At 38.1% G+C, this 21824-nt stretch overlaps 1 protein-coding gene across 4 annotated transcripts in view; it reads left to right on the top strand.

Moving 5' to 3' along the window:
• RGS17 (regulator of G protein signaling 17) overlaps positions 1-21824 on the top strand; it is a 68570-nt gene that overhangs the window by 19416 nt on the left and 27330 nt on the right. For all 4 annotated transcript variants that reach the window (XM_063151322.1, XM_063151319.1, XM_063151320.1 and 1 more), the window contains exon 2: positions 21168-21311. In XM_063151322.1, the coding sequence (XP_063007392.1) occupies positions 21193-21311 (119 nt within the window). In that variant the 5' untranslated portion in view covers positions 21168-21192. The remainder of the gene's footprint in view (positions 1-21167; positions 21312-21824) is intronic.

Raw genomic sequence — 21824 nt, 5'->3', positions numbered from 1 at the left:
GAGCACTGCAAACCCCTGCATCATGGCACATGTCATTCCCTTGAGCAAGAGCAGGGAGTAAACTGTCCTCTGCACTTCACTGCAGTAAGTTAGAAGTCTGAGTCCTGTACCATTCCCTTATTCTCTGTAGGAGTAAAAATGCAAGTAAAAAATCCATTCTGGTTTAAGAACTTTCTCCCTCATTGTCCTGGCCATAAAAAGAGAAGAAAATGGGAGAAAAAATCCCAAAATTTTAATTGTATACAATATGAAATATATTCAATTCTATCTGGGAAACCATTGGGTCATTCAAGAAAACCTTGTGTTCTGTAATTCGTAGTTGGTGATTTACTGTATAACTCTGCAAAATATCCTGCCAGAGCCTTATGCACTTGCTTTTATGTTTAGATGAACAGTTACAGGAAACTAAAACACCCCTTCCTTCTAGGGTTATTTGGGAACCTGGTGTATATCCCATGTGTTTGGAATCTGATGGAAATTCTATGCAAATGCGTAAAGCTGCTTTCTTACCAAAGTGTGTCTTTGCAATGGCTAAGATGGAGTTAAACCAGAAATACATCTGGGCAGCTTTATTGGGTCACTGGCTGAAATGATTATTCTTTGATCTACCCTACAGCTGCTCTTTAAATTATGCTTCTTCTCCAACCACTCATGTAAAGCTTTTGCTCACTGTTCACTTTCTTATTTTAAAATACCAGTTTATGTAGCTTTTTCAGTTTATAAGTAAAGGGATGGTAAATTGTGCCTAATAATTTCTAGATGTATTTATGATTCAGCAACACTAGAAAACAGCTATGCAAATAACAGATACCTGCCTTGTGAAAGAAATACCAGGGTAATTTCATAATTTTTGAAACAGAACTTTTAGACACCAGTCACTTTGTATCACTCAGTTTTGCATCCATGATCCATTCATTTGCCCAGAGAAAAAACCTTTCACCCAGTTCAAGTGCTGAGGTGCAGTTAGGACACAATATCTTGTCATAACATGCAGTAAATGTGATTGTGGTCATTCTTTAATAGCCTGTAATAGCTATTAAATGTGATTGTGGCCATTGCTTTATTCATGAAGAGGAGTGATTTTTGTTATCACATGTAAGATTTCTTTCTGCACAGGTTTACCATAAACATCAGATATTATAGTTATTATATCAGGTATTATATTATTATAATATTATATTTCTCCACATACTTCTTAGCTATTTGATGCTACCTGACTGTGTGAAGCTCTAGCTTTTCCTCTCCATTATGCCCCAAGTGTCCCATGCCTTCAGCTCAATCATCTACTTGTCTACTGGTGCTCTCAAAAGGAATTGAGCTAATTAGCAGAGGTGAACCTAGATGTCTGTAACAGAAGAGATTACATTGTCAAAAAGTTATAAATACCGTCTTTTTTGTTCTTATTGTGAGATACTCAGAATAACCAATTGGCTTCTAGCTGCCTTTATTTGCCTTTGTACATACTACTGCCATTCAAGTATAATTGTTTTATTAAGTGGAAAAGCTTTGGTAATCTAAAAACCTTTCATTAGTATTCATTCTAAGCTAAATACTAAGCTTGCTATGGGGAAACACTTTTCTCCTCTAAAATAACCAGGTATACCCAACTGAATCAATAGCAATAAGTTGATTAGAGACAAAATTAAAGGCATATATTTACATCATAGAAAGCGAGCAAATATGGTTTGGGCACAATAAGAATTCTCAATGTGTTCACTAAGTATTGGTTTGGCTTTTTTTCTTAACCAAGAATTTATGAGTTCTATAGCTTGAGCTCTGCTTTCTCCTCTGCATTGTTCACCCATTTTTAGCTACGCTGCAGCCATTTTCACTATTCACGTGGAAGCACTCAGGGTGTTTTCAGCACAACTGCTTGAAAACACAAGAAATTGGATTCCACAGGGGAATAAAACTTTTGAATCTAGAAAATTAGTGATTTATAGACAAGTAGGAAATGGATATTATCATAAACATTTTGTATTCTACTTTTCACTTGCCGGCTTCCCTAGGAATGTATTGACACAGAGTCCTGAACAATTTCAGTCTAGAGCCAGAAAGATTTGGTGTGTCCCATGAGCATATTAATATTTTCAAAATTGTTTCTGCCCCAAATAGTGAAAAAAAGTCTTAAACATAAAAATTCTTCGTACATGGGAAAATGTGTATATTTGATTGGACTTACTAAAACAAGGTTTTGTTATTTCTTTACTTCAATTCACAATGTAAATGGATTAATTTTGAACCAAAAATTTCTTTAAATTAAAAACTGGTTTTTTATTGAATACAAAACAAAACTAACTAAACCATTACAGTGAGACATTTTGGGAACTTCCAAACTCGCTATAAAAGATTTTTTTTAAGACAACATCTTAATTTTAATTGTAAAAAACAATTCCTTCAGCAGTCAGTTTTGATTTTGACAATTGTGGGTTTTTTCTAATAAATATTATTTGAAAAATTCCCGACCATACCTCTGCTAGATTGATATGGGAGTTGACTAGAAATTGGCACTGTGCAAGAGAAACATGATAGTTGTGTAACTCAAGGAAGAAAAGGAAGCTGGGGAGTGAGGGCATAAAAATTAAGGTGATGTTATCTCAGGCAAATTCTTTCCCAGAAAAATCTCATAGTGAACAGAAAGCATTACAGATTTAATTTGCTGTGACTGCAAGGGGAAGGAAGTAGCATGGTCAGACTGGGATTGCTTAATGCCCTGGCTATTTCCCTGCCCTGGAAAGCATCTGCACATCTCTGCAGGACGTAGTATATCAACATGCCCAGTGCCAGGAGTTAAAAGTTGAAATCTCACAGAAGACTGGCATAATCAGTATATATTTTTGATAGAAAAAAGATTAAAATCTAGATTTTCCTTTACTCCATAGCATAGCCTTTGTGACAGTGATGCCCAACAAAAAGTTTATGCTCTGCTAATTGCAGGGCTACAGAAAACTCTGTACATGAACAGAGTTGCAAAGCTTCCTGCTCCTCTTGATGTACCTTAATATAATAATCACCTTGGCAATTACAAAATAGCCCTGCTTATAAAGCATCCCCCCATTTTTAGGCTGAATTTTCAAGGGAAAAAACGGGGGTTGTTCTTGTGTGCTGTTGCACCTCCCACCAGGTTTATCACTGCTGCCTGAGCAGAGGTGGTGGTGAGGGACCCTGCCACAGACAGCAGTGGCGCTGGCAGCAGCAGTTGCACCAGTGGAGGTGGAAAAAGTGCAGTCATAAGAACAGTATCAAAAGAGTTGAGTACATGTAGGATGAGTTGGAATTCCTGCATTCCTAGGAAGAGGAAATGAGATGCTGGAGAGATTTCAAACCTTTTTATTCCTCCACATCAAATCCTCTTTTTTTTTTTTTTTTTTTCTTCTTTGTTCTTCTAGAGTACAGGAGGAGAATAGTGATTACAGTCTCCCCGTGCAATTCCATCTTTCTAGCCACAGACATTTGGGGGGCAGATATAATTAATCTTTTTCTTGTGCACTTGAGAATGCCTTGGGATATTCTCCAAGTCTCATCTTTAGCAGACACCTTTGTTCCTCAGGGGGAATTTATTCTCTGCCACGAATCACTCACTTTGAACATCCTAATCGATATGTTTCAAGAGAATTTGAATAAATTATGCTGGGGATCTCTGGTGAATAATTCTTCATCTAAAAGAAAACAAACTCTCCTTGAGAAGGTGTGCATCATGTGCAGTTCCAGAGGAGAACTGAAAAAAATTGACCAGATATACCTGGATACCTGGTTCACTACATGCAGCTACTCCTCAGTGCAAATTTTAGGCAACAATAAATCAAAAAGATAGAAGATATTCAGGGTTTTAGTGTAATGGCTGAGGTTGTTCTTTCAACCATAACAGCAAAAGTAGTCTCATTTGCATAGGCCTTGCTGACTTTACAGCCCTGGATGTACCAAGAGTGTAACAGATCACTTTCTCAGCCTCAATAGGAAATGAAACAAAGTCTGTAGTCTTGAACTGCTGAATGAGAAGTAGGTGGAGACAGAGATGGAATCATTAGAAGTGCCAAAGTGGCTGGCATTCCTGATTAGTGCAAGAACACCCAGGCTCACCACACCTCTGCAAAGGAAAAACACCTACAATAAACTCAACAGAGTAGTTGCATTTACCACAAAACAAGAACATCAGAATGTGGCCTTTTGTCACTAAAATGTCAATTCATTAATACAAATAATAGTTTCAATACAGGCTATTAAAATAATGAGTAATAAGAACAGGCAAATTCTCATCACTCAATAAAAATTATTCTTCTGGATTCATTTGAATTTGAAAAGACCACAAAGCTGATAGAAGTGACAATGGACTTTTTGAGCATGTTTTCTGGCTCTATAACATAAATTAACTTGCACAAAAATTAGAATTTCAATCCAATGGTAATCTGCCTTACTTAAATATTTGTGTTCATTTCAAATGACTGAAATAACTCTGCAAAGTTTCTGACCTTTAATTATAACAACTCCAGTCAAAGTATTTTAGGCATTACTTGCAGAGTAGCACCTTTCCATTGCACCAAGATCTTCTCTACCTGCTGTTTCCTACGAGGCACTTCCAGTAATGGGACTTCAGTGATACATTGTGGGTTTAGTCAGTGAGGGAAAAGCAGTACATCAGAGAAGGTAAGTCTGGCAAATGCTTCCAGCATTTGGGAAATTGATGAATCATGGCATCAGTGGCAGAAGCAGTCTAATGTTGAACTGAACAGTGGGGGAGAATTCCCCCATCCAGAAACTTAGAACATTACTAGCAAAATCTTTCCAACACTACCACACTGCTGTAAACCTTTAGTGTTGCAAAAAATTCTGTTTTCCAGCAGCCATAGGGAAACTTTTATTTGTCCTTGGCAGAACAATATTAGATGTTGTTCAGTAGTTTGCAGTAAGACACAACTCTTGGCTTCTGCAGAATCTTTTGTGTTTTTTGAACTATATAACTCAAGCATCTCTCAAAAATTTTGCCTAATATCTGGTATGAGCAGCAACACTTAATTTGAGTACTTTTTTCTGGGAAAGAAAGTAGTCTTCATAGTTGTGAATATCATTATTGAGTAATTCACAAGTGTTTCAGGATAGAGAAGGCTAATTTGTAGTTTTGTTTATGGATAAATAAATCACAAGACACTTCGTGAGTTCACAACAACCTGAGCAAGAGTGTCCAGCAACAGCATCTGAATAATTTTTCATAAGCCATTTTTTGGTTCAGCTGATTTTGCTTTCCTGTCAGAGTGCATGTTGCTACTGGAGTACACAACTTCCAGGTTCTCATCATTTTCATTAACTAGATTCAGATTATCTGTAGTGATTAGTCAACTTGAAAAGAACTGCCAGCAACCTGCCTTTAACCAGCAGTGGTCTTGACACAGAAGGGGAGGGTGGCAGATAAATCTACATAAAAATAGGGAAAAAAATCTCCCTCATGTTTTCAGGTTCCTGCCTCCTGCAGTAAGAATTGCTCATGGAGTTGTCTCAGCCTATTCTAGGGGACCTTATTCCTGCAGTTCCCTCTGTGGAACAGCATCCTTCTGTGGGCTGGAAGCAGGGATGGAGCCGCAGGTTGGGTTTGGAGGAGGGAGGACACAGAGGGACCTGCAAGGGATGGTGACCTCAGCCAGGCACCGGTCCAGAGATGACAAAACAGTAATGGAAACTGTCACCCCAGCCTTAGGGGAAGAAAGGAGCAGGTCATCCTCCACTGAGAGCAGGAAGTCTGGGGATAGGAAAGGCTAATAGAGTAGTTTTAGAAATTCTTTTATTTTGACAGGAGACAGTGCTATTTGAAAAGGAAGGTGGGCAGGAGCATTATGTTTCCAAAAATAGATTGTACCAAATAATCTGTTGCTTTTGTTATTTTTAACAACTCAAGTAAAGGTGGCTAATGACCTATGGTATGCTCAGACCAGAAGCAATGCACAAAAAGGAGCCCCAGAAACAACAAATTTTATAACAAGATTTGCATGCAACTAAAAATGGAGTTAAGGACTGGTCTAGATTTCAAAAGTAATTTGGGGAAGGTGAATTTAGATACAAAACCCCACGAGGACTGCAATTTGAGACTAATCCCTTGGCTTACTGAAAGATCCATAAATTGCCTCTTATCAATAAATTTGATAGGCAAAGGAGGGGAATCTGCCTGAAGTTTTGAATAATAAACAGAACTTTGAATTCTGAATGCTATGCTACTTCAGTTCTATTTTTAAATTGATGTCCTCATTTTCCACAATGTCAAAGTCCACCATGGGCAGCACCCCACAAATAACATAAGTACACTTGGCCAGTGTGGAAGCACCGAAGGAACTGTGTCGGATTTTCCCCTTAGGATGACTCTGCAAATTTTAGGAAATTTGATGAGCAGAAGACTGCTTTGTTACAGTCCAAGAGAGCCCTGAAATAAAAAATGAATGGATTATTAACTGCAGCTATATGGAGCACTCAGTTATCCAATGTTGAATGCTGCTGCACAGTTAGTGCTGACAGTATTTCAGAGAGAAAATCAGTAGATTGGAACAAGTAAGCAGAATCAGAGTTGTCCAGGTGACTTTTCCCCCGCAAGAGGACAGCTAGACAACAAACAGAAGAGGTAACTAAAACCTGCAGTCCTGCTGGGGCAAGTATTCCTGTTAGGGTTTATAGCTTTTGTATCTGTTACATCTTTTCTTTTGATCTGTGAGCTGTTCCCCTTCAAAAGAGGCTTCAGGTGGCCTCCAGTGGAATGGTGGTCCAGAGACCTCTGCCCCACATGTTCTGTGGGTGTCACGTGTGCCTCTCATATCGGCCTCATTTCTTCCACATCTGTGAGCTCCTCTCCAAAGAACAGGGCAGTTTTTCTCCATCAGTTGTCTCCAAGCATAACCAAGTAGTTCCACTGGGATTTTTTTTGTTCTCCTTGTCTGTAATGTGGAATGAAGCCACTCCAAGAGATGTGTATTAGAACTAGCAAGGACTGGCAGAGGGGCATTAGGCATTCTGACCTGTGTCAAGTGTGCTGGGAAGAAATGCTGAGTTTTGCTGTTTCAGTTGTGCATTCACTGAATGTACTAAAACTTTGCAAGAGGCATGAGTCAAATATAAAACATAACAGGGAAGAACAATTTTGTTTGAGAGCTCTTGAAACAAAGCAGTGGTCTCTTTACTGAGAAATATTGTGTTTAATGTCCCTCTCTGAAGCCTCTGCTCATACTTGTCATTGCAGTTGCACACCATTCAGATATCACCAAGGAAAGACATAAAGTAGAACTCTGAGGCTGCACAGCTGTGTTAAATATTCATCTTTTGTCTCAAAGGACAAGGATTTATTTAGCTGTAGCAAATGTAATGTTTTTTCGCTTCATGAAAAACTACAATGTCAGAGGAATCTCTGCTCCAAATCATGAAACCTTAGAAAGCACTACTATGAAACAAATTTATGTCTAACACTTAAAACACAGATAGCTTTGCAGTAAATAAAATAATTTCTTGCAGTTTTCTGTGATTTATGGGGGTTTTTAGGTTATTTTTCTAAAAACTTTTATACCTAAAATTTTCAGAGTATCTTCAGAAATGTCACCTTCTTCATAGTGACAGCCTTGTCTTCACTTTGCTTCAAATTAGGGAATTTTTAAGAACTGATTCAGTTCAGAAAGTGCTAGAATAATATGGATGGTTTTGAAAGTCCTATAATACAGAACATATTGTATTTTTCATAAGAGGAAAGATATGTCTTGGTCCATAACAAGATCTGCTTGCTACAGTGCCCTAATTTCCAGCTTGCTTACTCAACAAAAGCTTCATTATTCTTTTATTGTAAAGGGGTTTAGAGGAAAATATACTAGAAATTGCTATAGTAGATTTTAAGGCAACTGATTCCATATTGCATATAAATATAGAACATACTCTACCTTTTGACTCAAAAGAATAAGCTGAGGCAAATTAAAACGGAACATAAGAATTTTGACCTGAAGTGAGGGCTAGATCAGGCCCTTTCAGATGGAAAAATTTTTATATCTTATGTGACTTAAGAAAATAAGCCTAAAGAAACATTTTTTCTGATTTTTGCCTTTTAAAAAAAGAGACTTATGTAGTTTCTAATATTAAGCTTCCTCCTTAGCCTGCTGCAAAGCTTGGTAACTTCAGCCATCTTTTCTAGTTTTATTTCATAGCTTGTTTCTCCTCCCCAAAGCACAAAATGATGAAACTGCACAATTGGCAGGATTGAATCCAGCCTAAATACTCCTGACGTAGGGAAATAAAACCACAGAGGGGTCTAGCTCTGCTAAACTTCCTAGCTGGGCTAGAAAGCGAGCACTATTCTCCTTCCACACCCTTTTCCAGCAACAACGTTCCTTCTTTGCTTCAATGATTGGAGGTAGCTCCTGGACCAGGGTTGAGGCTGGAAAAACCAGAATTTGATTATTCGGTGGGGGGCTAGCCAGAGCTCAAAAGTCTTCACCATTCATCTCATTTCTGACTTTTCGTGTTGGTTTCCCAACAGATGATCCTTGCTCTGTCTGCCTTTCTCTCTCCACTGATTTCTTGTATGTCATTCAGTTTCAACCAAATAACAGATCACACTTTCAAAGACAATCTCAAAGGCAAAAGATTAAGCCAAGTGAAACCTGGAAAAATCAAACAACCAAGTAAAGGAGAGAGGTCCACTAAGGGTTTTGTGGAGAGAATCACAGCTGAGTATCTGGGAGAGGGCAAATTGTGAGGAAGGAGGAGTTGCAGATACCTGGATGGGCCAGATCTGCCATGCCCATTGTACTTTTTAATCTACTTAATGCTGTGCTTAAACATACAGTCAGCAGGCTTCCCCAAGCTCCTTTTGCACTGTTCTTTTAAATTAAAACATTACCTTGTCCTCTTATCATTGTAGTCATAAGTTTTCTAAAATTCAGCAAAACCCCCTTACCTAAACATATTTCACTGCCTAGAGGATATATTTCTCTTTCTACAAAGCTCTGTAATTTTTTGTGTTCTTTACATTATGAAATATTGGATAAAAGGATGCCTCTGAACTTCCCTCACGGAATCTGAAACAGGGACATCAGGCCATACTGCCAGTGAGCAGAGCTTTTATGGGAGGAGGGGTGCTAGACCAGACATTCACATCAAGCTCCACTCAGTCACATGACAGCAGTGTTTCAAGAGGACTCATCTGCTGATCTTCAAAAATCTGTTTTTTTAAGTTAAGTCAATTCACTTTATCTCATTGCATACTCTGGTGGAAGAGCTCCTTTAACGCCTTGCTGTGCAGTAACACAGGTAGTGATTGCAGCCTGTGCTAATGCTCAGCATAAGAGCAGAGAGACTGTAAATGTATGAATGTGACTATAAAAGTGAAACTTTCATACAAAATTTACATGTTCCCAGAGATTTTGAAGCTTTTAGGTTTTCACAGCATGTTCTCAGTGCCTTGTGGTTTAGCAGATTTTTCTTTTTTTAACATTGGTATAATATAAAGATAATGAAAAATCATGAACTTCATATTATGGAAGAATAGTTTTAAGTTACAGCCTTTAAACTTTACAAAAACAAAGTGTTAAAGTGTTAAAGATCTTTCATGTAAGACTCTTTCGTAATTCACTTATAAGTGGTATTCAGAAGGTTTTCTGTGTTTGGATGTATTTTTCTCTTTTCTGGTCATCAAATGATTTGCACTTCTTTTTCTCTTCTTAAGCTTTGAAAAAATGCAGTAGCACCACAACCTTCCCTAGGCAGATATTGCTTCAAGTAAACATCATAGAAAGAAATGGAGGGGAAAAATTAAATTCTGGAATATCACTTACTGTTGTTGTTTTTCCTCCAAATTAAAATATCCTTTCTGAAAAGAAAAAATAATGTATTCTTTCTATCAAAATTTTTATTTAGCATTTCTAGGAATTATAAAAAAATAACTCACATGCTTGGTAGGGTAAAAAATATGAGAAAAAAAAAGGAAATAAAGCCTCCTACATTGTTTTTTAATATTAAGTTTTCCATGCAGCAATAACTGTCAGATTCTGCAGGAAGACATAATTTTTCATTACTGTTGGTGCATATGAAAATACATGCACAGCTTGCTATAAAAAAAATTTGTTTACTAGGATGGTTGGCATTTTGTATTTTCAAACTGACACATTAAATAACGACCATGGAAAGAGAAAAGAGAGGAGAAGAAATAATTAGTTTTGTTTTCTTTCTGTGAACCTCCATACATCCCCTCCAACACACAACATGCTAAATAGTTTTCCACAGCAGTAGTTTCAGAACATCTTAAGCTCTCTGCCTCAGTGTATTACTTTGGAAATTTCTGTGAACTGAGATACCACATAACCTGCTAGGTACCTTGTGTATAATTTAGACTTCATGTCTTTTTACTTCACACTTGCACCATACCTCTGTGTTTAGGGGAGGGAGGCTGTGCTCCTAGTGGTCACCTGTGAGTGGCTCTGGAGAAACCCATTCTTCCAGGCAAGCTAACAAACAAGACACTAGTGAGGATTCAGGCAGCTGAGGCAGATGCTCAGGTGGTGAGGTGCACAAAGGAGGCTGCAGCTTTCTGCAAGGGAATCCTTCCAGCCAGAGACGGGATAAAATGAGGACAAGAGAAAGGAAACTTGCTTTCTCTCACTGAAAAGACAGTAAGTTCTCAAATGCTCTTATAATGGCAAGGTGATTTAATTTGGAAGTCTGAATTTGGTTTTTTCTCCACAAATCTGTTTTCATTTTCTGTGCTGCCTAGTGAGTTGTAGTGAGTCTTGCTGCAGCAGCATTAGACAGGCCTGCTATATTGCTCTGCAGGTTATCAGTTTCACAGCAGAGCTGGTAGACACCTTAACCAGGTAAAGAATGTGACCTCAGAAGAGGGATGGAGGCCATGGAAAAGAACAGGCTTGAGTGCATATTGTGCCATATAGTGCTATTGTACTATTGCATATTGTATATTATAGTACCATATTGCATGTTGCACTATTGGCTGAGTGCAGCCTGGACCACTGCCCTGGGTTGTTGCAGGTGAGTACAAATCAAAGCTTGAAGAGCACAGTGTGGTAATTTTAAAAAAACCTGTGGTGGTTTTTTTTTTTCTGCTGTCAGAGAATCTTAGATTGCAAACAGCTTCAGGGCCTTGACTGGTGGCTTCCACCACACAGAGATGTGTTGGGCATGGGGCATGGCTTGTCTTTTCAATGAGATCTAGGCAGAGGTTTTATATATTTGACCACATAAATGTTGTTGCTGAAATGTTCACTCTATTAACATATAAACATAGTTCAGAACACAAAGTAGCTGAAAGCTGTGTGCCTGTTCTTCTATATATTAAAAAAGCCTCCCATTATAAGTTTGGTTTTTCAGGCCATATAGTTTGTGTTGTCTCAGACATCCACTCTAATTTCTAGCTCCAAAATGGTTCTAACCCAATATTTAGTCAGGTAAATTCATGGGTTTTGTCTTCCATCCTTATTTTTTCATTGTCTTCCCATTTTCCTACTCTAGTCAGCTGTTGGTTTTATTTCATGCCAGTTTTTCTTGTTAACTTGCAGAATGGAAGAAAGTTATAAAAGAGCCCCTGATAACTCCTCCTGACTGTCCTGTGCTGGTGGCTGGATCAGTCTCCCAGTTCCCTCTGCGCTGGTAAAGTCCCAGCCATGTCTCAAAACCAGCTGTAAGGGACACAGAGCCTGAGGAAGGGAGAGCACCAATTAGAGTATGTAACAAAGCCTTGAGGACCTCTGTGTCCACAGTGCCCACTCCAGCACATCCATACATCCACGAACCATTCTGCTACTAAAGAACAGAGCCACATTATTTTTATAAGTGGGAAACCCTCACATGTGACTGACCGTGAAGGGTGTGATGCTTAGTATCAGCAGATGGAGAAATGAGTTGCTATGTGCAACATGCAGGTAAACAAAGTAGCATTAAACACAGAACAAGCAAGTACAGTGAAAGATTCAGACCGTAGAAATACAGGACTTCAGACAAAAAACCCTTCTCCAAGCATGGTGACAGTATCTGGTTCTAATACCATGTGCCAGCATGGTGGAAAAGAGCAAGTCCCTTGCACAGAGTAGAACTGGTCTTTTCTCACTTCCTCAGACCAGCAAGCATCAGCACTGTCTACAAAAGTACCAGGAGCTTGCCAGGAGTTTAACAGAAGTAGCACAGCTTGTGGGAGAGAATTGGAGATTCATTACAGGGGGGTGTGCACCAGCCTGGCCACTCTCTGCCAAGGACAAGTATTTCTTTAGTTCTATGGCCATGAAGTTCATAAAAACTGTAACGTGAGCAGAACATGGCTCCTTGACCAGCCTGAGTGTAGTGCTTGCATTCACCTTCTCCCACTGTTCCAAGCCATCAGAAAAACTTTAGGCTGTTGCTGCTTCCTTCCACCTTCTCCTCTCCCTCTGTCATACCATATTAACCAAATACCTTCTCTACACCATACTATTCTCTTAATTTTGTTTATACTTATTATTGTATTTTATATTTTTTTCCTTTTGAGGGTGGCTGAGGAAAGGAGGACTGGAACACACAGAGATAATGTCAGAAGATATCAAGATATCTCAAAAGTCAGTCAGTGTAACTAAAATCAGCATGACTACCAATTATTGAGTTCCTATAGTCAGGAAGCCTTTTTGAAGCTCCTTCTGTTTAAATTTGAGTCTTTCATTTTGAAAATGAAATTGAAAAAATAAAGGGCCTTTGAAGTAGAGGATGCAAGTCTTCATCTTACAGTGAAAATATGGATTCTGTCATTTCAGAGACTAGAACCATGTCCAGTGTGCTTTCAGAAAAGCTCTTCTCACATTAAAACAATTTTCCTAATCCTTTCCTTTGTCTTTCAACCCTTAGTAGCATGTGCACCATAAACAAAATTTATGTGCACTTATCTGATTAAAAGTTGCCATTTCTGAAGATGAAAATTTTCCAGAATGATCTTACCTGCAGAAAAAGTAGTTCACCAAAAATAAAGCTTGTTTGACACTTGGATCACACCTGCAAATCTATTTAGCCTATGTTGGCTACAAATTCTTGTGCTGTGTCTATGAATTTTTTCTTAAATTTCTGCAGAAATTTGTGCAGAGTCTTTGCAGTTCACAAAACCCCCAGATGACAGCTGGCTTTTTATACAGAGAAAAGGCTTTGAGCACAAGAAAACTTATTTAGAAATTACAATGCTAATGCATAAAATAAAGCTCTCTGGGTTCTCAAGTGTCTTCTTAGTGTCCTCTTTATGAGAAATGTCAGAGACTTTAACAAAGCACTTATTTTCAGCAATATGTCAAGGTTTGTATTTCCCCACTGTAAGGAAATTATCTTCTCAGCTTTCTAAAGTGTTATGTGTGTAAGTCAGTGGAAGCCATGCTAGCTATAATGAATAGGAATATAGATGTCATGTAAACAGGATTCTTAGATGTTTTTCAAACACAAATATGAATAAAAACAATGCACTTAAAAATAAATAAAAGGCTTCCTGATGAGTTTTATATTTTGCTTTTTATAAAATGTTCCCGAAGACTGTAAAGTGCTTTTAATCATAATTTTAATGCAGCTTCTTAAAAACCACATGCAGCCATCTCAAACTTTTCAATAATGCATTACTGTCAGGTTTAATGTTTTGTTGCTGAACAGTAATGTCTGATTCAGAAGCACAAATGCATATTTACTTGATGACGCGAAGATTTAAGCAAGGCTTCTTCAGGATACCAAGTTCCCATAACATAATAAAAAGAAATCTCAGACATCCTTTATGAGTACAGAAGGTGTCTGGGAAAATCATAAAAAGAATATTACTGTAAAAAAGACAAGGATTTCAAAGTGTTCAGCCAAATTGCACAGTTTCAATTAAAATGAATATTTGTATAGGAGTGTTCTACCCTAAATAAAACATTTAATGTCTGAACACTTTTTGCAAGTTTTCCACCTGATTTTTATTTTCTTTTTATCCTATCCTATAATGGATAGAATGTCCACTTTATGACCTTCTCAGGGCTTGCTGCAGAAGACTTTAGAAAGAGTCCTACATCTCCAAGTCAGAAGACCTGACAGGAGAAAGGTGTCTGTATGGCAGTAATAAATCATGTGCCTAGAAATTTTTTTGTTGAGCTTCAGTAACTAATAGAAGAGCAAAGTATTTTGCTGTAGACATTCGAGTCCTCAGTTCTCCAAAGGCAAAAGTCAGTAGGTGCAATAACTTGTTCTCTGAGCCAACAGGTATTCAAAATCTATGATGTCAAAAGTTCAAGATAACTCACAGTTACACTTCTTCTGGTAGATTTCTTCTTTTCCATCCATTACTTTGTATGAATTTATTTGTGAAGTAGTGAATGACTTTCAGGATTTATTAAAGAAACCATGTTGAGGTTTCTCTTGTGCAGAGTGAATAGCATGAATGCCATTGCTATATGATGGCTGTTAAGTGGTCAGCAGCACCCAAAAGGATGCCTATAGTACTGCTGTCTTGATTTTGTGCTCACTCAGCATTGCAAGGGGAGTATGGAAATCTTTTTGTAGCTCGGAGACATCTGTTAAAATCTTGTGGTCTGTCTTCATTTAGCTTGAGGTACCTTTAAAACATTCCTCCAGATGAATGAAGACAGCACAAATAAAAAATCGATGTTGTGTTAGGGCTGTCTTTGCATTGCAATCAGTGATATTATTTAACTGGCAGCTGTATTCAGACTGTGTTGCATAGTTCTGTTACTGTAGGATATCTGTTCTTAAAAAGCAGTATGGATTTCAAACAGATAGTATATCATACTGCCTTTAAAACAAATAGCACATCACAGATCATTAGATGTGCCACATTGTAGCATTCTCTGAAGGTTTTTGCTTAGTGTTTCAAGTTAAAAAGTGGTCTATACATTTAAAATTGACTGACTACTGAGAAAAAAACCTGACTATTGGAGAAAAAAAAATAAAAGCAACAGTATTTCAGGGTTATCTTTGTCACTCTCTTGCTGACTCTTTTACTAAAACCCAAGCAACCAATCAAACCAATCAAAATCTTATAAAGGTCATCCAATTATCCCCAAACAACTCATTAAAAAGATTTAATAAGGTGTTAATGTAACTATTCTAATAAACATTGAGATTTTCCAAATATATGGAATATATTCTAAAGTGGTAGTTTGAAGTCTTGAATCCACAGGATACAAAGTCTTCCTCAGTGTACATTTTAGTTCTTATGGTGAAGCCTGGATGGGGTCTTAAACGGATATTGTCTACCTTAATCTTAGGTTTTAAAGGCTTTCAAAACCCCTAAACTTAAAAACAATCCTTGTTAGGAATCGAGTGAATGCCAGTAAAGACAGTGAAAACAAGTATGGTTAAGAGATCGATAGAATCATATCTGGGTTTGAAATAAACTAGTATAAAGTACGAATTTAAACTACGCAGTTGAGGTTTTGGCCCTTTATTTTCAAAGTCAAAAGAAGAAAAGCAATGCGGGAGTATTGATGTGACAGATCACAAAAAAAGAGATATTTTAAAGGCTAAGTTTCTTGCCTGCAGAGTAAATCACCCTCTGTATCCTTAAGTCATCTACTGCACCTTTCTTTTGCAAGGTGATCTTGCTTGCCTATTGCAAAGTTTGAAAAAGGACAGATTGCTCTAGCTGATTCTGCACCAATTCTGCCCCGAAATTTCAGCCATTATGTGTCCTACCTGCAACAAAAGACAAAATGCCACTTCTTTGCTGTATAAAATGGTACGTGTTTATCCTCATCCTTATATGATCTCTCTCTTCCAAAACAGCTGTTAGACAATGGTTCCAGAAGACAGGAAAGGATAGAAACTCTTCTCAACCCCCTGTGGAGTTACAAGATTTTTCTCTGATTTCATAGTTCAGGAGCTTCTCCGGGGAATGCCTTCACAATGCTAAGAGGGGGACAGAAAATATTGCAGGGGGGTCATATGCAAGGGAAGGCTCCAAAACAAGCAAAGAGGGCCAGATGGGACAGTGCCAAAAGTTCAGAAAATTCAGTACTGTAATGACAGCCTTTTGAGGAAAGGGGGGGAAAAAAGAAAAAAAAAAACTTTTCATCAGAAGAGAGACATCAAATTAAATGATTGAAATGGTGCAACTTGTGTTTTTTGCCATGTCCAATACCTTGGGAATTGCTGGAAAAAACACTTTAAAACCTATCTAAAAGTTAGCACAAATCCTACAGGAGGTAGAGAGTCAGGGAAGTGTAACAATTGTGAAATTGCCTTTTTCATTTTCTAGAGTTACTCTGGAATTTGAAGGGACTGTAGTCTGTATTCAATATGGCTTCCCAGGTAGTAATGTAATAAACCAAATAATTCTTCCATCAGTTATTTCTTTTGAGCAGCCTTCCCAAGACAGTGCTCTGCACACAAGGGGTTTTCTGTAATAATTACTCCTGGGAACCCAGTGAAATAAGTGGTAATTACACTATCTAAACACAGAAATAGATCCTTGTGCTATTGGTTTCAGAACTAATAGGAAAGCTTACTCCAAATTTCTAAGGGTTTTTTAATATTCATAATCTTCCAGCACTGGAAGCTTGAAGGCTTGCACAGACTTCCTTACTCTGCAGCTTATAATAGCTATCTGTCTCATAACTGGTATAAAAAACAGTTGCTCTACCCTTGGGCTCCTTTCCTCAGCTACAGAGCAGGGCCAGCAGATGTTATGCAAAATGAAGTCCTCCATGATTGTGGGATTGTTCAGAGGTCCATAATACCAACCCACCCCCAAGAGAATGAGTCAGTCCAACCAGCTCAAATACTATTCCTATTTCCTATCAGTACAAACAGAAATCATAACACAGTTAGTAAACCATGCCACCAAATGGAGGCAAAGAGCCAGATGCAAAACCAGCAGAAGAAATTGATACCTGTGATTGTCTGAGAGATCATATGTAGTATACCAAGGAGAAAAACTGTTCATTGGACAAAAGGCTCACCTTAACCAACTACTCAGTACTTTTGCCAAGCTAGAGGGTCTCAGGAAGAGTGAAAGTGGTGAAAAAGCTAAAAGGTAAACTGAGATCTTGGAGACAGTGTGTATTATTTGTACTGTTATTCTATAAGCTCTACTCAGAATCACTGCACAACATTCTAGTCCTTCATAATTATGTACTAACTTTCACACTCCAGAAAAATTGTTCATTTCATCGGAGTCACTTGCTGAATCAAAGATTCTAAATTTCTTTTTATGCCTTGTACCAAGGCACCAAAAATAAACCCTCTGTCTGCTCAGTCTCTAAATATAGCCAAGAATTAAGATATTCCTGCTTCTGCTTCCTAAATAATCTAATGGAATCAATTACTGTTTTGCGTAGATGACATCTGGTATTTGCAAATAAAACATGAAACATGAAATCCAACCAAAATAAGCATGAAACTAAAGTTTACAGCCATCCAACTACATCCTCAGTAAATGTAATAGGTTTGCTTCACAGAGTGGGTTTTTCATATTATAAATTTCAGCTTAAATCTCTCTGAGAGAAAGCAACACAAGCAGAAGAACAGGGCTGAAGACTTTGACTTCAGCCACTGGTTGAGCCAGTGAAGACTTCAGTTGTTTACTGAGAACACTGTCCCATTGCTTGGAGTTTCAGCCTCCTGCTTTTATTGGGCAGAACACCAGTCATGCCAAGCAAAATCACTTTTTTTGTACCATGAGACACAGCAAGGTTCAGAGTGAACACCAATGTCAGCTGTGGAAAGGAGAGAATCTGAATTGAATTAAATACAACTTTTTCCCACTGTGGCAATAAGATCTTTCCCCATTATATTTGGCAGCTAAGGATAGTCCCACTATATAATATCCATGTTTACAACCCATTTCAGAATGTATCCCATCGTAGCACTTCACTGGCATTGCAATTAATGCTTTATTCTGCTGGAGCCAGAATCTCCTTGGATATACATACAGGACTGGGGGTGTTGCTTGCTCTTTCTTCCTTTTTTCCTTCCTTCCTCAGGAAAAGAATTCTTTACTGTGAGGGCAGTGAGGCACTGGAAAAAGTTGCCAAGAGAAATTGTGGCTGCCCCATCCATCCCTGGCAGCGTTCAAGGTCAGGTTGGATGGGGCATTGAGAAACCTGGCCTAGTGGAAGGTGTCCCTGCCCATGGCAGGGAGATTGGAACCAGATGATCTTTCAGGTCCCTTCCAAACCATTCTATGGTTCTGACTCTTTGGTTCTTTTCTTTTTTTCTTTTATCTGTTTCTTGTTATTTTTCAAATACAACCTAAATAGATAAATGTAACTTTACCTGCAATCAAGGACTGCCCTCTTCCTTCACCAAATAATGCATGGCCAGCAAGGGGATGGATTATGTGCCTCCCCATACTCCAGAGTTGTTATAACATAGCAAACAAGCAGTTCTATTCTAAAGACTGGCTAGACAGGCTCTGAGCAACCTTGGAGGAAGTAATTTCTCCTGAAATGCTCTACAATGGAGGGCCATATTTCCTCACAATTCTGTGTCCTACCAAACTTGCAAACCTCGGAAACAGTTTGCCATGGTAGTTAATACCAAAAGATGAATGCTGGAGACTTTTCAGTAGTTGAGGTTGCTGGTCAGGATCAAAGGTGTAAAACATTCCTGTAAAACCCCACTTCTGACTGTCCCTCTCTGCCATATTCTGTGTGTTGGGAACTGCAGTTGCAGATTTTACCTTTCTGCAGCTGCATAATTCCCACCCATTTCACCATCACTTGCTGACAGTGTGAGCAGGAATGGAAGAAAGCAGTCCCCACATTCTTTTTGCTGCCTGATGTTCAGTTTTCTCCCCTGCCCTGTCCAAGTTCTCACATCTTCCCGAGGTAAATGAGAAAGTCACTTGAAGCAAGTTAAATCTATTTTTTTACTTCTCCGTCTAGATTAAATTTCGGTCATGGCTATTCTTTTATCAAATTCACCTGGTCCCTGTACAAATGCTGCTTCCAACGCAGAGAAGGGAATGAGTGACTGTGAGCTGTGCAGGAGAAACGGGAGAGGGTTATTTATTTTAGTGGCAGCAGCATCTTGTGGTGTGGTCAAGTTTTTGTGAAACTACATCAAAGTCACCAGTGGTCATCATCATGTCTGAATGGATAACCTTCATCCTGTCCCCTGTATTTATAGTGCCACATATTCTATCCATAGTACATGTTATATATATATGTAGCTAAAATGGTGAAAAAAATGCTTGACTTCAGGTACACAGGTGGAATGAATGGGATTATAGGCAAACAATCCTTAAATATGGATAACTTACTGGCTTCTGAAACTAATACATTTTGTTTGTTTTTTTTTTTTGTTGTTGTTGTTGTACAAATATTTCTAGAACCACTATCTTACTTAAAAGAAACAAACATTCCATTTGCAAATATCTGGCTTTAATTCCTTTAACCACAGTCATTGCCCTTGCTGAAAAAAATACCATTTCACAGCATGACGCAGCTATCTATGAAATAATTTAAATGCATCATGCACAGTCAGCAGAAGTTCTGCATTGTAATTTGGAGAAAAGGACTTCATACTGTCACTTACTCTCTGAGCTACATATTATGCTTCAACAATTTCCCTTCCTTCCTATCTATTGAAAAAACATGGGCAGTTATCGAGTTACACCAGAGCATCCCTTTTTAACCCCGGTGGTTTGCATTTGACATGAAAAAAAAAAAAAAAGGTGTGGTGTTTGTTTGCATGTTTGTTTGCATTTTAATTTTCAAGAGCAGCTATAAACCATAAGTCATATCAATGGCATAAGCAGGTGCAATTACCAGTGATAGTTGCACGGCTTTTCATTGTTTGATTTGACCAAACACTACAGAAATTACTTGATTCTCCTCAGTGACAGTATACATGGAAAAGGTAGCTATGTAAGAAGCCAAAATAACCACCAACCTTGAGTTTCTTGAGTTTTAGAGCATGGGTTTGAGTTCTGAAGCTTAGTATCCTTGCTGTGTGTGGTTGTGTGTAAGCTGTCTAGAAGGACACTATTGCAGAATAAAAGCCTCGGGAGTTTTAGCAACCATGTAAATGATAACTCTCACAGCTGCTGCTTGAGTGCATGTAGAAGTGGCATGTCTCTTATTTGTCTGTGCATGGTGTACCCAGGTGACAAATCAATCAGATTTTGCCTTTCCCCAGCACCCCTGGTTGTAGCAGGATGCCCTGGGAGTATGGAGCACAGTGCATGCTGCTCACACCAGGCCGTCTCTACCTGCTTCTGTTTTAAACCAAGCTCCTCCCCACAGTAATCTGTTAGCACTTTTGCAAAGGCAAAGGTACCAAATTTTACTCTAATTTATGTTTGTATTTGCTATTACTCTGGGAAACTTAAAGTTGTTGTAGAAAGATGTGAGTTATTAGAAGGATCCTGACATCTAAACCTTCCTAATTAATGTAATTTATCAGTAAATGTTTAACTTCTTTGGAAGACTAGATAATGCATGATATACTACTTCCAGCTGCATATTTTAAGTCACTGGAAGGAAAAAAATCTTGGCCTAGTAAAATCTAGGAAAAACTGGCAATGAGCAAAGATCTGTGACTTTGAGAAAAGATCTTTTGAGAAAAGATCTTTGACAAAATAGTCTCAAAGTTGGAAAAGTATTTTATAAATACATATTTACTATTCATTTTATTTACCAAGAATAACTCTTAAGTAACAAACCTCTCTGTTATGTCATATGAAAATCTTGGCCCTCACCAGACAGCTGCCCTCAATATAAGATCACGTACATCAATTTCATTGGTCCAGCATAGACTAAAGTCAAAAGTAAAAAAAAAAATCAGTTTCCAACTCATGTTGAAGATGAATAACCATCCTGCTGTATTTTTAGCTGTATATTTAGCACAATGGGAACAGCTGTGATAGTCCTATGGTGAGGAACAAGGCAGTCTCTCCCAAGTGCTACAAAACCTGTATGCCTTGCTGTTAGAAACACTGATAATAAAGAGCTCTTTGAGTGCAGCCTAAGCAGTAAGGATGGGCTCTATTCAGCAGCCCAGGAGCATAAGAGTGCCACTGAGATGTGCTCTTCTGGAAACTGCTTTCAACACACTGGAGCTATTCCTTGGCTGGCTCAGGTGAAGGTCACATGCTTTTGTTGCCATGTGCTGTGAGAAGCAGTTGCATCAGGCATTGCTGTAGAAATGTGAATGTAATTTATGATGGTCTGTAGTAATTCTGTACATCTCTTATGTCTGTGTTCTTATAGCCACTTGGGCGCTGAAGTAGCTGACATGAGAAAGAGGCAGCAGTCACAAAATGAAGGAACGTCAGCTGTGTCTCAAGCACCTGGAAACCAAAGGCCCAACAACACATGTTGCTTTTGTTGGTGCTGTTGCTGCAGCTGTTCATGGTATGTCCTGTAGTATATTTTCTTCCATATCCGCCACAGGTAAACAATGAGAATGGAAAGCACTGGGAACCTGTTAACTTCTGGGAGAGGAGACACAGTTTAACTTTTCACTTAAAAATTTGATTTAAATAGTCTCTGATTTGGTTGGACATCTTGTGATGGGGAAGAGGAAAGGATAGTAAATTCAAGCTATATTTATCCTACTTAAGCCATAACTAAATGAGAAAATTTTGGTTGTAAAACATGTATTTGTGAGTGAGAGACTCAATAATGAATATTTTATAGCTTACAGTCAAAACAGTTTTTTCTGCTTGTACTTCTGATAGTGCAGTTCTCTGCATTCAGGAGAATAAAAGGGAGATGGTCATAAATGTGAATATGTGGTATCCTGTTATATTAATAATATAAATAATATAAATTTATAATTTATATCATTATAAATTATAAATAATTTATAATAATATAAATAATAATATAAATTCTGTAAATCTGAAAACACGAGCCTTAAATTCC

Source organism: Melospiza melodia, chromosome 3 (assembly GCF_035770615.1).
Source record: "Melospiza melodia melodia isolate bMelMel2 chromosome 3, bMelMel2.pri, whole genome shotgun sequence".
Lineage (NCBI taxonomy): Eukaryota > Metazoa > Chordata > Aves > Passeriformes > Passerellidae > Melospiza > Melospiza melodia.
The sequence above is the reverse complement of the archived record's forward strand: the minus strand, read 5'-3'. Positions and strand labels throughout refer to the sequence as shown.